The sequence below is a fragment of the Myxine glutinosa genome, chromosome 5 (genome assembly GCF_964187855.1).
Source record: "Myxine glutinosa chromosome 5, kmMyxGlut1.1, whole genome shotgun sequence".
Taxonomy (NCBI): Eukaryota; Metazoa; Chordata; class Myxini; order Myxiniformes; family Myxinidae; genus Myxine; species Myxine glutinosa.
In genome coordinates, this window is record NC_136265.1 from 171,686,141 (window position 1) to 171,700,363 (window position 14,223).

The 14,223-nt window shown below is 45.4% G+C and overlaps 1 protein-coding gene across 2 annotated transcripts in view; it reads left to right on the forward strand.

Moving 5' to 3' along the window:
• Positions 1 to 13,528, forward strand: part of LOC137426737 (transmembrane protein 87A) — a 55,079-nt gene extending 41,551 nt beyond the window's left edge. The window contains exons 12-21 of one of the 2 annotated variants that reach the window (XM_078779074.1): positions 1,463 to 1,556; positions 1,832 to 1,903; positions 3,843 to 3,951; positions 4,672 to 4,730; positions 5,036 to 5,139; positions 5,251 to 5,321; positions 10,187 to 10,254; positions 10,659 to 10,711; positions 11,428 to 11,458; positions 11,741 to 13,528. In XM_078779074.1, the coding sequence (XP_078635200.1) occupies positions 1,463 to 1,556; positions 1,832 to 1,903; positions 3,843 to 3,951; positions 4,672 to 4,730; positions 5,036 to 5,139; positions 5,251 to 5,321; positions 10,187 to 10,254; positions 10,659 to 10,711; positions 11,428 to 11,458; positions 11,741 to 11,782 (703 nt within the window). In that variant the 3' untranslated portion in view covers positions 11,783 to 13,528. Of the gene's footprint in view, positions 1 to 1,462; positions 1,557 to 1,831; positions 1,904 to 3,842; positions 3,952 to 4,671; positions 4,731 to 5,035; positions 5,140 to 5,250; positions 5,322 to 7,914; positions 8,264 to 10,186; positions 10,255 to 10,658; positions 10,712 to 11,427; positions 11,459 to 11,740 lie in introns of those variants that run through there. The other variant, XM_078779075.1, reaches the window with a different exon arrangement.
• The last annotated feature ends 695 nt before the right edge of the window (positions 13,529 to 14,223 follow it).

The following is a 14,223-nucleotide window of genomic DNA, read 5'->3' on the forward strand; positions in this document are numbered from 1 at the left end:
ATTATCTTAAACATCTCTATCAGATCTCCTCGTAACCGCCTCCTTTCTCATTTAAAAACTCCTCCCCTTCAGCCGCTCCTCATAGGTTAGCGTAAGCCTGGGACCAAACTCGCTGCCCGATGCTGAACACCGATGCTGAACACCGATGCCGATCTCAGACCATCCCCAATCCAAAACCAAGATCCTTTCTATCCTCATTAACCTCCTCCCCCACCTCCCCCCACCCCAATCCCTACTCCTTTTAAATTTCCAATGCATCCTGGTGTTGGGCAAGCAGCTAGGGTGAGGGCTTAGGATCCTAGGATCCTGGGTTCGAATCCCAGTCAATCGCTGAATTAACGCCAGGGGGTTGACTCAGCCTGTCATCCTTCCGAGGTCGGCAAATTGAGTACCAGTTCACTGGTAATTCCCTGTTTGTCGTAAAAAGGCGACAAAAAGGGTTGGCGTCAGGAAGGGCATCCGGCCGTAAAACATTGCTTCAAAAAGGGGACCAAAAAACAACAACAACCACGGTCCCCGAAAAAGGCCAACCCCCGCTTGCGGGGAAAAATGGCCTCTAAAGGTGGTTATTTATCCTCTCCTGCCCCCCATTTCTCACCACACCCATTGTTTGTCCAAGTCCCCCTCTATCTTAGTTCTTCTACAAGCATCGACTATGTTTGAAAATGGCCTGGAGAGAAACAGAATGGGAAAGAATCATCTGAGATAGTGATGGGTACCTCATTGGAAGGATTGAAGTGAGGAGGAGGAGACAATTGGCACAGAGACCATTCCACAATCGGGAGAATAAGGGGACGAATGAATGCAGGTGGGTAATCAGCATGGAGCTTTCGAGTATGGGCAGGTGAGGGTTTCTTGAGGAATGCGTGTGACTTGGGGTGACTGAGAGAGGGCAGCAGTAGCGAGACCATGTGAATGCAGTTTAGGAGTGCTTGTTAAAAAAAGTTCCAGATTTACATCATTTTGCACAGTATTCCAGTGTACAAAATGTTCCCTGAAGAAAACCTAACGATCATTACTGGAGTTGAACAACCTCTGCCCCCACCCTCACCTCACCATGCCTCCCTTTTCCTCCCTCTCCATCCACCCTCACCTCACCATGCCTCCCTTTTCCTCCCTCTCCATCCACCCTCACCTCACCATGCCTCCCTTTTCCTCCCTCTCCATCCACCCTCACCTCACCATGCCTCCCTTTTCCTCCCTCTCCATCCACCCTCACCTCACCATGCCTCCCTTTTCCTCCCTCTCCATCCACCCTCACCTCACCATGCCTCCCTTTTTCCTCCCTCTCCCTCACCTCACCATGCCTCCCTTTTCCTCCCTCTCCATCCACCCTCACCTCACCATGCCTCCCTGCCCCCCAACCCACATCCAACACCTTTTTAATGGCAAGTCCTTCGACCACTCAATTATATAAACTTCCATGGGTTGCGTGCTGCAAGATTATTTTCTCAACCCTCAGGCCTCGGCTTGGAAACACCATGTACAAGGTGGTGGGAGTTGGTCTGCTCTACATGATCTTCTCGGCTGTAGAGGGCGTTCAGCGTGTTTCAGTGGTGAGTTTGCACCAGAATTGACGGAGTCTAGAAGATGGTGTAGCAAGACGTATGGGAGTAGTTTAGCAAGCCGGGGGAGGTATCGGCTATGAGGAGATGGGTAAAAGAACTGGATAGTCATATGGATGGTAGTTTTGAGAGAACCGGGTGGTTGTGGTTGTGGTACGACATCGACGACTTGATGGACTAACTGCTTTTGCTCCAAGCGGATGAATCGTCCAATACTTACAAAAGGATGTTCCAGGCCTTGTAATCCGCACCATGTCTCCTTCCAGAATCCCAACAACATCGATATTTTGTACTCTGGCATCATTCTTGCGTTCATCGATTCCTGCATTATCTGGTGGATATCCTTTTACTGTGTGAATTGTCGGCGAAATGTGCGACTCATTTTTGAAATGTGCGACTCATTTTTGAAATGTGCAACTCATTTTTGAAATGTTCGAGTCATTTTTGAAATGTTCGAGTCATTTTGTCGGGAATGACGTTTTTGTGAAACGCTTTGCTTTGCCTGCACTAAAAGGGGGGGGGGGGGTGAGGGGGGGGTGTATTTGCCTCTTCAAGACCTTTTGACATATTTATCGCTTTGTTCTTTGTGCATTGGAAGCATCAATGGTTTTGCATTTCTTTATCCTATCTGTGGCTGCACGGCCTATGACTTCAAATTTTCTCTTCCACTCCACTCGCCAAAGGAGCTTGTGTGTCGGCGCAATGATATCGTCGTCAAAAGGTTATTGTTGATGTATATAATGAGATGTCGGTTTTTTTTTGGTTTTTTTTGTCAAGTTGAGATCAAGACCACCAAACTCGAGTGTTCTGATGTTCACGATTTGCCTTAAATGGCTGAGCTGGCTGTTCGAGTGGTTAAGATTTGTTCCTTTCTCTACTTGGCTGGTGGGGTTTTGATCCCTATGGCAGCTCACACTCTCCCCAAACCCACACTTGCCAGGCATAGCAAGCACATCAAACACCCCACCACACAAATTGAGGGAGGCCTTTGGTCTACAGTGGACTGGAATAGGCTCAAGTGTGAGGAGGGCTGCCGCTTAAATTCCTCGAGATTGTTTCTGCGAATTTGCCCCCACTCTCCCTTCCCCCGGATCTTTGGTGTTGGGTGGTTTCCGCTTTTTTGACCATTGAACCGCTTTATAACTGCACGGGACAAGGCGACTTGACTCATTGATTGCAGATCACCTGTCGAACCTTTTGACGAGCATGACACTCAAACAGCTTGCGGCATGTAGTTTACCGAGTACAGAGTTGTGCTCCCCTCACAGTATGCGGAGTGTGGTGGGCGGTCTCCAGTCTCCAGTTTCCAGTTGTAAACATGCCAGTGGTGGTATGTAGGCAAGGAATGTTTGCTTTTGGCCACCCTGCCGCCTTAGCAATGATTCATTGGGGGAATTATTTTCGATTATGGCCGTCGGTGTGCATTAGGATGAGGTTGACCCTCACTTGATGGCAATATCTGGAGAAAATATTGAACTGTCTTTTGTCATTCTTTCGCCATCTTGCTTTGATTGGTGCGTTAAACATATCGCTTCATAAGAATCCTCTTCATCCCTTGAACCTTCCAACTCTAAATCTCGCTTGATTCTTGGAGCCGGAAAGACGACTCCATTTACGTGTTGGGAAGGAAGCCTGCCTTTTTTGTTTTGACGCATGGTCCTTGTAAGGGAAAGGTGTAAATGTTTTCTTTTAAGTGCCTGAAGGCAAGGTGAGCGAAGCCGGGCGGTGCTCTCTTTAACATGGTGGCTCCGTGCAATTCCCTGTTGTGCCCAGAGCAACCGGCAAGAAGCAGACCTTTTGGCCACCATTCCTCTGGCCGTTCTGGACATCATGTTCTGCTGGTGGATATCCTCCATCCAAATTCCACCCTGTTGCTTGTGAAAATATCGCAGTGCTATAGCTTCCTTCGCTTGTTCTCATCTCAAACTTTTTACTTTACTTTCCCTTTAAAAAAGAAAGTCTGATTCCTCACCCTCCCCTCCTCCCTTTTACTTCCGTATGCCAGTGATGTGTGGAGTGGCACTTTTGATTGACAGCTCAAATCGTTGATTTTGTCTTGACATGTAAACAGTACGACTCAATCGGATTGGTCCATCTTTAGAATGTACATGGAGTTGGGAAATGCATATATTTGGGAGGGTGTGGGGCAGGGTGGGGTTGTGGGGGGAGGATTGCCAAAATGACTATGGTGGTTTGCATGTATTTTGAGGTGGCAGCGAGTAGCTTTTGAGGATGAGAGGAGGCACTGTTGATCGTAAAGTCCTTGACTAGCAACACATTTTCATGAGCCTCTACCAAACCATGAAGACGCTCACATTGCGCAGGAATGTGGTGAAACTCTCCTTGTACCGCCATTTCACCAACACACTTGTATTTTGTGTCCTCGGTAAGTCACGCACAAGGTGTCATATTAAGTCCATTTAACCTATCGCGCTCGCGCCTTACCCACGTTCTATTAAACTACTGCAGGTAGTCCTACTTCTCTCCAGCTAGTCCCAAACAATAGCCTGCTCTTTTCAAAATATTGTGGGATATTTGACATTCGTCACCTAAATTCAGACAAGATGGCCAGTTGTGGGTCCCTATCCATTGGGTGGTGCACTGCCGGAAGTGCACCAAAACAGCAGTTTTGTTCAGCAGCAGTAAAGATCCCATGGTGTCCTTTATGAAGCGAGCCGAGCTATCGCCGGCACCCTGAACAAATTCCAAATTCCTGCCCTAACCAGCAGAGGGCACTGCATCAACGGCACAGCCACGCCTTCAGGCAATGATGCTACCCCACAGCCATGTGCTGCATACAAACGAAGAAGTTGCACAGCTGAGTTAAATATAGATATATATATTAAATATAGATATATATATATATATATATATATATATATATATATATATATATATATTCGGAAATATTTGAGCAAAACATTTCCTACTGCAAAGTAATGTGGAGAATTGAAAGCAGTATCCCAACTAGATGATCATTCGATTTTCGTTTCTCATGTTAGAACTTCCAACATCATTTTGCTCTTTAATATTCCACTTGTGAACACTTTTTCTTTTAAAGAAAAACAAAAGTGTTAACAGTTTGTTCTTTCTTCTACTATTCCAGCTTCAATTATCTTCACTATTTGGTCAACCAGGAAGTTTCGGTTTGCCAAATGCCAGTCGGTAAGTACTCTTGTGCAATGTCGAGTGTTGCTCTCTTCATGATTAACTGCCACCTCTCCTAAACCACTTATTGTATTATTTGTCCCCTCCCCCTCCCGCCCTCCCTCCCACAATTCCCTGGGTTTTGACGTTTTTGAGCTACGACTGTTACCTTTTCTGCTGTGGTTTTTGGCATCATCACTGATAAAGCAACAAATGTAATCATGTCACTGGTTTTACTGTGACCCGGTATGATGGTTGGCAGTTATTGAGCTGTGTTCACTAAACTATTGTTGCCATTTATGTATCTGCATTGGCTGTGACAGGACTGGCAAGAAATCTGGCTTGAGGAGGCTTTCTGGAGGTTACTCTTTTCTGTGATTCTTGTTGTTATCATGGTGTTGTGGAGACCTTCAGTGAACAACCAAAGGTATGGGAATATTGGATTAGAGTGCATATTAATGGTGGAATGTGAAGGTAGATGTGGTTGAGCCATATGTGTTTTTTTTTTGGTTTTTTTTTGTATTCCTATCATTTAAAGGTACGCCTTCACTCCGTTGTTGGATGAAGAAGATGATGAGGAAGAAGAGCCAATGATAAATGAAGCGTTTGGTGAGCAGATATGTTTTATCGCTGCCAATTACCATATCACAACTCCATCTTGAATTAGGTCGATTGTTATGAGTGAAAATCAGGTGGTTGGAGGTGTGGGGGTCCGGGTTGGGCTTGAGTTAGTTGATCAAGTAGTTTCGCATGATACCTCCTCTCCTTATTTCTACTAGAAGCACCAGCTCCCTACGGGAGCCGCTAGAGGGATCATATTATTATCTTTATAATTATTAATACCATAGCAGAGTATAGATGTTGTTCCAAGCGTGCTACACGTTCTTCTGATGCACCCATTTATTTGGGTGGTGTATGGGCAACAGGCTGTTGCCTTGATCACTCCCGAAAATAAAATTAACCCAAGTTACATACATGAAGCAAAACCATACCTACCACTTATGTGCATGTGTAATACTGTCGCGCGAATCCCTCGGTTAATACTGTGGGCTCGCAGATAGCCGAACGGCTTTAATGGAGGCGACGATCAAATACGGATTTGACTAGGCAGCACGGGAGGAAGAATGAAGGGGAAGAAGCGGTAAGCGCATACCTGTAATGCGGAATGAACTCAAACGGGAATCCAGGGTAAAATGTACAAAAATAAACAGGTTTATTTCGGAACCCGAGAACAAGGAAACGTGACGATAAAACCTCATTCTAAATTGGGACGTCCCCACACCAGACTTAACAACAGGACACAGGAATGAATGAAATAAAGAAATCGTCGTGTGGTGTTCTGTGGTGTGAGCTTATCTGTCTGTAGTGGTGCGTCCGTCGTCCAACGCGGCTCCCTCAGTCCGCCTCGTTCGCGCGCTCCGCCAGGCCCCGAGCGACCCGCTCAGCGGCACGCCCCACTCCAAGCTCCTCGTCGGTCGCACACGAGGTCCCGTTCGCTCACAGCACCGAGCCTCGCTCCGAGCACCGAGCACCACCCTAAGCACCACGACGAACCAAAAGCACCACGAAGACTCAGGGCAGATGCCAACGACCATGCAGGGAAGAAGAACCAACAGATCTCCAAGAGAGAAGCACGAAGGGTCCAGCGCAGAGAGAGAGAACTTCAAGCACGAGGGGAGAGAGAGAAAATGTCGTCGAGCGAGTCCTTTTGTCACCTGGGGTGTGACGTCAATCTGGCGCATTCCCAATCAGAGCCTCGATTCTTCGTGGTCTCTCGAACCTTCTCCCGCCTTCCCATGTCACCGGCGCTCTTCCCTCCAATGAACAACCTCCTAAATCGTGGTTTGGCACCTTCCGCGCTGATTGGCTGAAGGTTCGCGCCTTCCGCGCCAACCAATCACACGTTCCTTAGGCGTGGCTCCAGCCTGCCACGATTCTCGTCGCCCATGGTGGCGTTGTACGCGGCCGCTGCCTGCTTGTCTTTCCGGTCAGTCATTGTAAGGGGAGGGAATTTAATTACTGTTGTGCACTAAGGACCTATCTACGTGTCTATATGAGAATGCGTTGCCATAAGGGACACTGGGTTGGCGACAGATGGGACGACAAACAAAGGAATTTTACCCAAAATCCCTGCACTATTTAGCACGCCCCGCCTCTCTCGTGGCGGGGACACAGATACATCTTATACCGACATCTGGGCTAAACATAGAACTTGTTAGAGGTAGATTCCCTATCACGACAGTCGAGGAGCTACCTATGCAGATCTATCTGGCTCTAGATATTCCTCTACCCAAATTCATAACAATACATTGTGGTTATATAGCTCAGATAAATCCAATTGCACTCGCTTTACCCCCCCCCCCCCCCCCCCCAAAGAAAGAAAAATGCCAAGATGGGTAAAAAAAAAAAATTCCCCCAAACTTTATGTAATCAACCGAAACATGCACATGCACAACGACAGGGTGCGATCATTAATCCCTGCAAGTTTGGGCTTTCTAGGTGGAATGGATGATACATACATAGTGCATACATACATATTGTTACATTTGTGCAGGTAAGTGATGACATACTCTAGTGTAGATAGGATTGTGTCGTATTTGCATGGACCACGTGCGAGTAGGAAGCCCAGCTCGATGTACATAAGTATAAATAAATAAAAACTGAGCTAAAGGAGTGTTTATGTGTCACCACGGAGGTTGGTTTTGTGTTAGTTAAATAGGGCTTAAGGATAATTCCCAGTATGTAATTGCCTCCTGTGATTTTCCCTTTTGTTTTTACATTCACTCGGCCAGCCATGCAAAGAGCATGGGTGGCTGAGTTAAACCACGACAACCGACATAATGCCGACAGAGACCCGGACATTACGATCGGAAAGTAAACCCCGCCCCACCAACCGACTAAGGAACAAGGCCACGCCCCCAGAGTGGGACGAGGGGCGTGGAAACTATCGTTACCAGCAGACCACGCCCCAAGCTTCGTCATTCGTCGAGCCCGACCATGGAGTGATAGGATGGAACTCGGCGATTGGTAGGCGTGATGGCAGAGAATGAGAATTGAGAAGGGTAGAAGAAGAAGAATCTGTCTCTCTATCTCTCTCTCGTTCTGGTTTTGGTGGCGGGCAATTGCATTGTGGCTCGTGAGGGAAAGCCGCCGGAGCTTTTGTTGGAACTCTTTGTCTCTGGCTTGGCGGCTCCTGTCTCAGGTGGATCGTGAGAACTTTGTGGAGCCGTGTTGCGTTTTGGAGGGAGACAAGCGAAAGCGGACCGGCCGCATGGATTGCATGGTGCAGTGAAGAGGAGCTTCGCGCCATCTTGTGCGGTTCCTGTGCGAGCGGTTTTGGGCCGCCTGTGCTGCCGTTATTCGGCGAACTCGCTGAAGAGACCCCTTTGGAGACAGATAAGGCCGCCGGCTTTAAAAACATTTGTTTTCTTTATCATTCCCCTGATTGTTTTTGTGTCAGCTGGAGGGTCCCTCAATGTAGCGGATATTTATTTTACCTCACCTTTTTAAAATTGTGTTGCATTTATTTTCATTAAACCATTATTTGTTGCATTTCAGTGTTTTATTGTGGATTTTCCTTGTCTTGTTTCTGTGTTTGTGGGTTCGAGGAATAAACCCCATGGCGGCCGTCCGTAAAGGTAAGAACTTTGGTCCTGTCCCACGCGCACCATAAAGAAGTACCGCCAATTTTCGGCTTATTCGCCTCGGAGTTTAAGCAAACTGTTCGGCTATTTGCCACCGGCGACACGACAATATGTTCATACGTATGGTGGGCAAAAAATGGAAACACCTGGGTAAATGAGGGTGGACACCAAGCAACGGCTTCCACAAAGGTGTGGCCCATGTATTAATTCAGCAAATAATATCCCAGTATGCTTAAGGTCATGTAAAAAATGCTGCACAGCCCTGGTTTCCTATAATTATGATGAGCATGGCTGCAAGAGGAGACCCCTTCCCCCGAGGCCCCTCCCACCCCTCCACCATCAACAGAATTGTGTGGTCGCCCAACGGTTTGATGAGCATGACACTGATGATATAGTTACGTTTGTGGGGGGTCGGTGAAAGAATACCATAGGAGTGGCAGCACTGTATAATTAATAGCTTGGACTGTGGAGGCTAACCCCCGCTCTAGCAGGGAAAATGGCCTTAAAATGCATGTTGTTGTTGTTGGACTGTGGACGCGTAGGAGAAATCTGGATGTACAGTGAGTAGGGAAATTGTTGCTTAAGGATAGTTTAATTGTTCTTCACACCGGGGGGGGGGGGGTGAGGGGGGATGAAGCAGTGCTAATTAGTGTGTAGGGATTAAGGTTAGTTTTCCCCAGTGCGTGCTTACCCTCTGTAAATTCCCCTTACATTTTGCACACCTTTAAATTACAACCGTCGCCGACAAAAAGCAAGGCAGGTTCCCGGACAAAGCTCCGTCAGTCCCCCTCCAAAGGACTTGATAGGCGAAAGCCCCGCCCACGACAGATGGAGAATATGGGGGTGGAGAGGAAGGCCATCGGGCCATGCCCCGAACGACACGATTGCCTCTGAGGAGTGAAGAAAGAGAGTGTGTGATCTTTTTGCTGGAAGAAGACGCTCGCCATTTTGTTGGGTTGGTGTCGTGGAGTTTGTGCGCTTTGGAGGAGAGCGAGCGGAGAGAGAGTCGACTGCAGCTCTTTTCTTTGGTGGGTTGGAGGCCACGCTGAACATCCCTAAGTGGTGGAAGAGCCTAAAACACAACGTGTCACCTCACATTCGTGGTGCCGTTGAGCGTGGCGCTGCCGCCATCTTGTGCCAGGTTCCCGGACATCAACCTCGCAGAAGGACCTATTTGGGACGCAGAGCTAAGTGCTGGCACTAAAAAAGACATTTTATTTTATTTCATCATTGCCCCTGTGTTTTTTTTGTGACTGAGTAGAGACGTCTCAAAACTTAGAAATTAGTTTTTATTTTGTCCTGTTATTTTATTTTGTCCGTCCTTTTATTTCAACCTTTATTTCGTCCTGATTTATTATCAATAAATTATTTAATGGTTGAATTTGTCATGGTGTTTGCATGTTTTGTGGTTTCGGAATAAACCCGTCTTTTTGTTCAGGTAAACGCCTCGCAGCCTTCCATCTCGCGCGTGCGATAACCGCCATAATTGGGTGCCGCCTCAGGAGTTAAAGCAGTTCAGCTATTCGTCACCGATGATCTTAATCGCCGGCGACACGACATTATCCATATGTCATGGCCTTCACAGTCGCTAGATCTGAACCCAATCGAGCATTTGTGGGATATTATTAATTTTTCTTTTTTTACTATCAAAAACAGGACTGTGCACCCCCTAAGTACAACCATCAGTTTTTGGCTCCCTCCATCCAGAAGTTTAGGAGTGCATAGAAGTAGACACATGCATGGGAAAATAGGATTCTGCAGTTGAAGACATTGCACATAGTGCAAGAGATGTTTGGGAGAGCTGATCACAAGGTTGCTTCGTGTTTGCAGAGGGTGTGAAGATGCGAGGTGTGAAGCAGGAGGCAAATGGTTCAACGCTGCTGCCCAGCAGCAAAGCAGTGAGTCAAAAACTCCCATTTCCTTTATCTCCTTTTTCTGCACATTCCTTCACTCCATCATATTTCCTTTAATATTCAAAAAGCAGGAGGTTAAACCGGTTAAAGCAATGTTACCTGGTGTGAGTTTTTCATACCAAACTTTCTTTTCCAAAGGTAGCTGCCACTGATTTATCTCTCGAGAATTATCCTTTGAGAATAAAAAGCATGTGTTTGAGATGAGTAAGGCAAACACTTGCATTTTGATTGTAGTTTGTCAATTTGAGTGCTACGTATCTAAAGCGGCCATCTATTTATTACGTATGCAAATATGATATAATTTTGGAGTTGGTGTCAGTTTGCTGCTCTACAAGCTTAACGCCTTCTGAATTCTGATTGGACGTTGAATTTAAATGTGCTCTTTTCAGGAGGACGACTTGAAGTGGGTGGAGGACAACATCCCGGTCTCTATGGCAGAAGTGTGAGTTGAAATGTTTTTTATACAATGGACTAGGCTCATGGAGAAGCTGATTGACAGTGCAGCAGGTTTACAAATTACCAAAGTGTATATGGGAGGGAGGGTGGACATGCACAAGGAGGAAAGGCAGATGAGTAACAATGGCCCAGAGAAAAACAGAATGGGAAAGAATCAGCATGCATAGAGATCATCGACCCTCATGGGTGAGTGCACGAGGTGGTAGTGGGCAGTACGCTTGAAAGACTGAAGTGAAAAGGATGAGATTGGACATGAAGACAATTCCACAATTGGGAGAATAAGGGGGAAGCTGAATGCAGGTGAGCAACTAGCCTCAACCTTTGGAGTGGGAGCAGGTGATGGTTTCTTGAGGAACATGTGTAATCTGGGGAGCAGGTGGGACTTTTGGAGGGCAGAGTTGGAAAAGGCAGGTGGTGGAATGCCATATCTATAAAATATAATTGTATGACTTTTATAAAATAGGGAGCTCACCGACCTATCGCTCATCCTCGGGACTGGGAGAGGGCTCGTTAGGTGTTTAAAAGCAAAAACAAAGTGTGAGATTGATCGTGATGTGAGCTTTTGTGGCCTCAAATGACTATCGCAAACGTTGCCATTGGTTGACATCTTGTAAAGATCGACCTTGTTTTGTGCGATGATCAAGTGGTCTTAATGACGAGTAATTTTGTGGAAATTAACCACAATCTGCTGTCCCTTTACAGGGCATTCCCAGCACTGTTGGATTCCGACGAGGTGGGTGATCACATGTCCTCATAATTGGCTCCTGCTATGAAAATGCTTCGATAAATGATAACAAAATGTCTCCCTGGAATCCAAAACGCATCTCTTGGGGGTTTTTTTTGCACGCTCCCAGTTTTCATTTGTGGTTATCGTGACAGAAGGGCAAAATGTTTCTCTGCATTGCCTTCTTGTTTTTATTTATTTGTTCATTTGTTTATTCGTTCATTTATTCATTCATTGATTATTAATTCATTCATTCTTTTTATAATTCATTCATTTATTCCCGCCTTACAGGAAATAATGACAACGAAGTTTGAAATGTCCAAGATGGAGTGAAGATGAAACTTTGCAGCGGCACCCACAGTGCAAGATTTTGACTTATTGCCCTTATTTCTATTATGCCATACTATTCTTTGCTTCCCCCGAGGGAAAGTTTTGTGGGACTATTCACTTCCACCCCCCATATTATTTTCGGACAGTGGATTACATAGATCTTGACAATAACAAAAAATACCAATAGCCTGTCGTTACGTTAACGTACGGCGGCTGAACTGCAATGTTCCTCACCCATGTGTTTTCCAATGTTGTATATTGATAAAGCAGGTTAAGTGTATTGTTTTAGTAAATAATTTATTTCGATTGTACAACAATGGACCGCAGTGTTGTTGTGCTGCGGTTGAACAAAAAAAAGGCTACTTTAAAAGAGGTCGCGATTCCGGCTTCGTTGGCGAAGACGTGGACGATCAATAAATAGAACGGCTTATCCCACACCCACAACACGGACGTTCGAGCACGATGGCGAGTTTGCAAACTCGAACTCGAACCTTCCTGGTTCTAATAGGATCACAGTAGCCCCAAGGGATTCGTTCTACCTTGTCCGGATTGTAGAGTTGAAATAGCGATTATGTTTGCCCTCCCTGCTACTCCCATCCCCATCCATCCTGTTGTTGTATTTATAAGAGTAATGTCCACACAAAATTGAATCAATCTGGAAGCCCCAGCTGTTAAAATGTGAGGTTTGGAATACTTTGACAACATATCTCGGCTTGGAAGTTTTTTTTTATAGGATTGCAAACAATACAGCTTAAATAAATAATAACACTTTACACTAATTGTTTTTCCTCATAACTCAATGGGATAGCAACAATCCTTTCGTCCATGTTGATTACACTGATGCAGTTATGTTTTGGATGATAAAAAAAATAAACAGAGGGATCTTTTATATTCTCAGATTTATTGTGAGGTGATTAGGGGTTGTTTCTTGTTTAGGGGGAGGGGGAGATGGGGTTTCCATTTGCTGGATTAAAATCGCCTTCAAAGACAGAATTCCACTTTACTAGTATGGAATTCCCTGCGACTGCAGGATCCGTCGAATTGCCATTTGAAGGTTACGATAGAATTGATGGCAGTTTTTAAAGCTGCTACAAAAAAACTGACTATAGCATCAGTAAAGATCCATCTCGGTTATTATTATTATGCAAGGAAGGGAAGTAGGGGTGCTAAAGTGAGGGGAAAATGAATTAATTTGGGTGTGGGGGTTGGAGGGCAGAGGAGAGTTCGGAGAATGGTTGGAGGTTATAAGTCGGAGTTTTTTTTTCTCTTTCATACGTAATATGTAGATTGCTTTTACACACTAATCCAAATTGGCAGCATTGGTCCCTTTTGGTTGCGAAAAATTGCAAGCCACAGAGGTCTGGTTGTTTCACTTGTATATTTCTTATTTTGACTTTCTATTTTCTTTTGCCATGTACATTAAAACAGGTTAATGGGCTACTTTGTTCAATAGCTTGGAGATTTTGCATTTTTTATTTGTCGTTATTCATTTCTATTTCTCGGATGCTATTTAAAAAACAAGCTGTTAATTATGGTTGTCCATTGTTTTGTTTTTTTCTCTATATTTTTCTTTCAAACCAGTATGATCCTGCACGCTTTGCTATAAACCCGCCCTGAAAATCGCTTCTCCTTTTTTCTCATTTCCCCCACTGCCCGCATCCCCACCCTGGTGTTTATTTAATTTAAATAAATGATTATGCAGCAACATTGGCATGCACTTGCCTCCAGTAAATCCGTTGTCATTAAAAAGTGAAATTGTTTTTCTTTTTTCCCATAAAGCGAGATCCATTTGCAGAACAGCCCCGGCGCTGGGATTTTTAACGGCCAAGTTTCGGGTATCCGAGAAAGCCTGGTGACTGAAGCTGTAAGTAGAGTAAACCTGTGGTTGGGGCTTGGTTGGAAGAAACCAAAGGGCCTCCCTTGCCTGAAAAAATTCGGTATGATGAATGTCGCGTCCGACGCCAATGCTTTCAGGGTCCAAATACGATTTCACACTTGCACCTGTTTGCCTTTCGGGGCCGGCCCAACGGGAGGCAGCTGCGGTACAACTTCGGACTAACTTGGACCCGACTACTTGAGGCTAAGGTCAACCGTGCAGCTGAGAAAAATATATTAAAATAAAAGTTGTTCTTGCAGCTTGTAGAGGACTCGAGCTAGTGAGTCGTGGCCTGTAGTGTGGGAGTTGCTGCAGCATTTAAAGGATAACTCATTTCATAAACAAAGCAAGATCTCATCATTGTTGATCATTTCACTTCTAGTTCTTGTCTGGAAAAATGAAAATGCATCGTTTAAGCTGCTTCGTTATTTTCCGGTAATTTATGTTGGAGCAGCCGTGTTCCCTTAGGCTGCCAATTGCATATCTGTCGCATTGTGTGTGCTATTTGCCAAGCATTTCATGAGCGAAGGCACTTATGGACAATGTTTCATTCTCGGCAAAACTCATC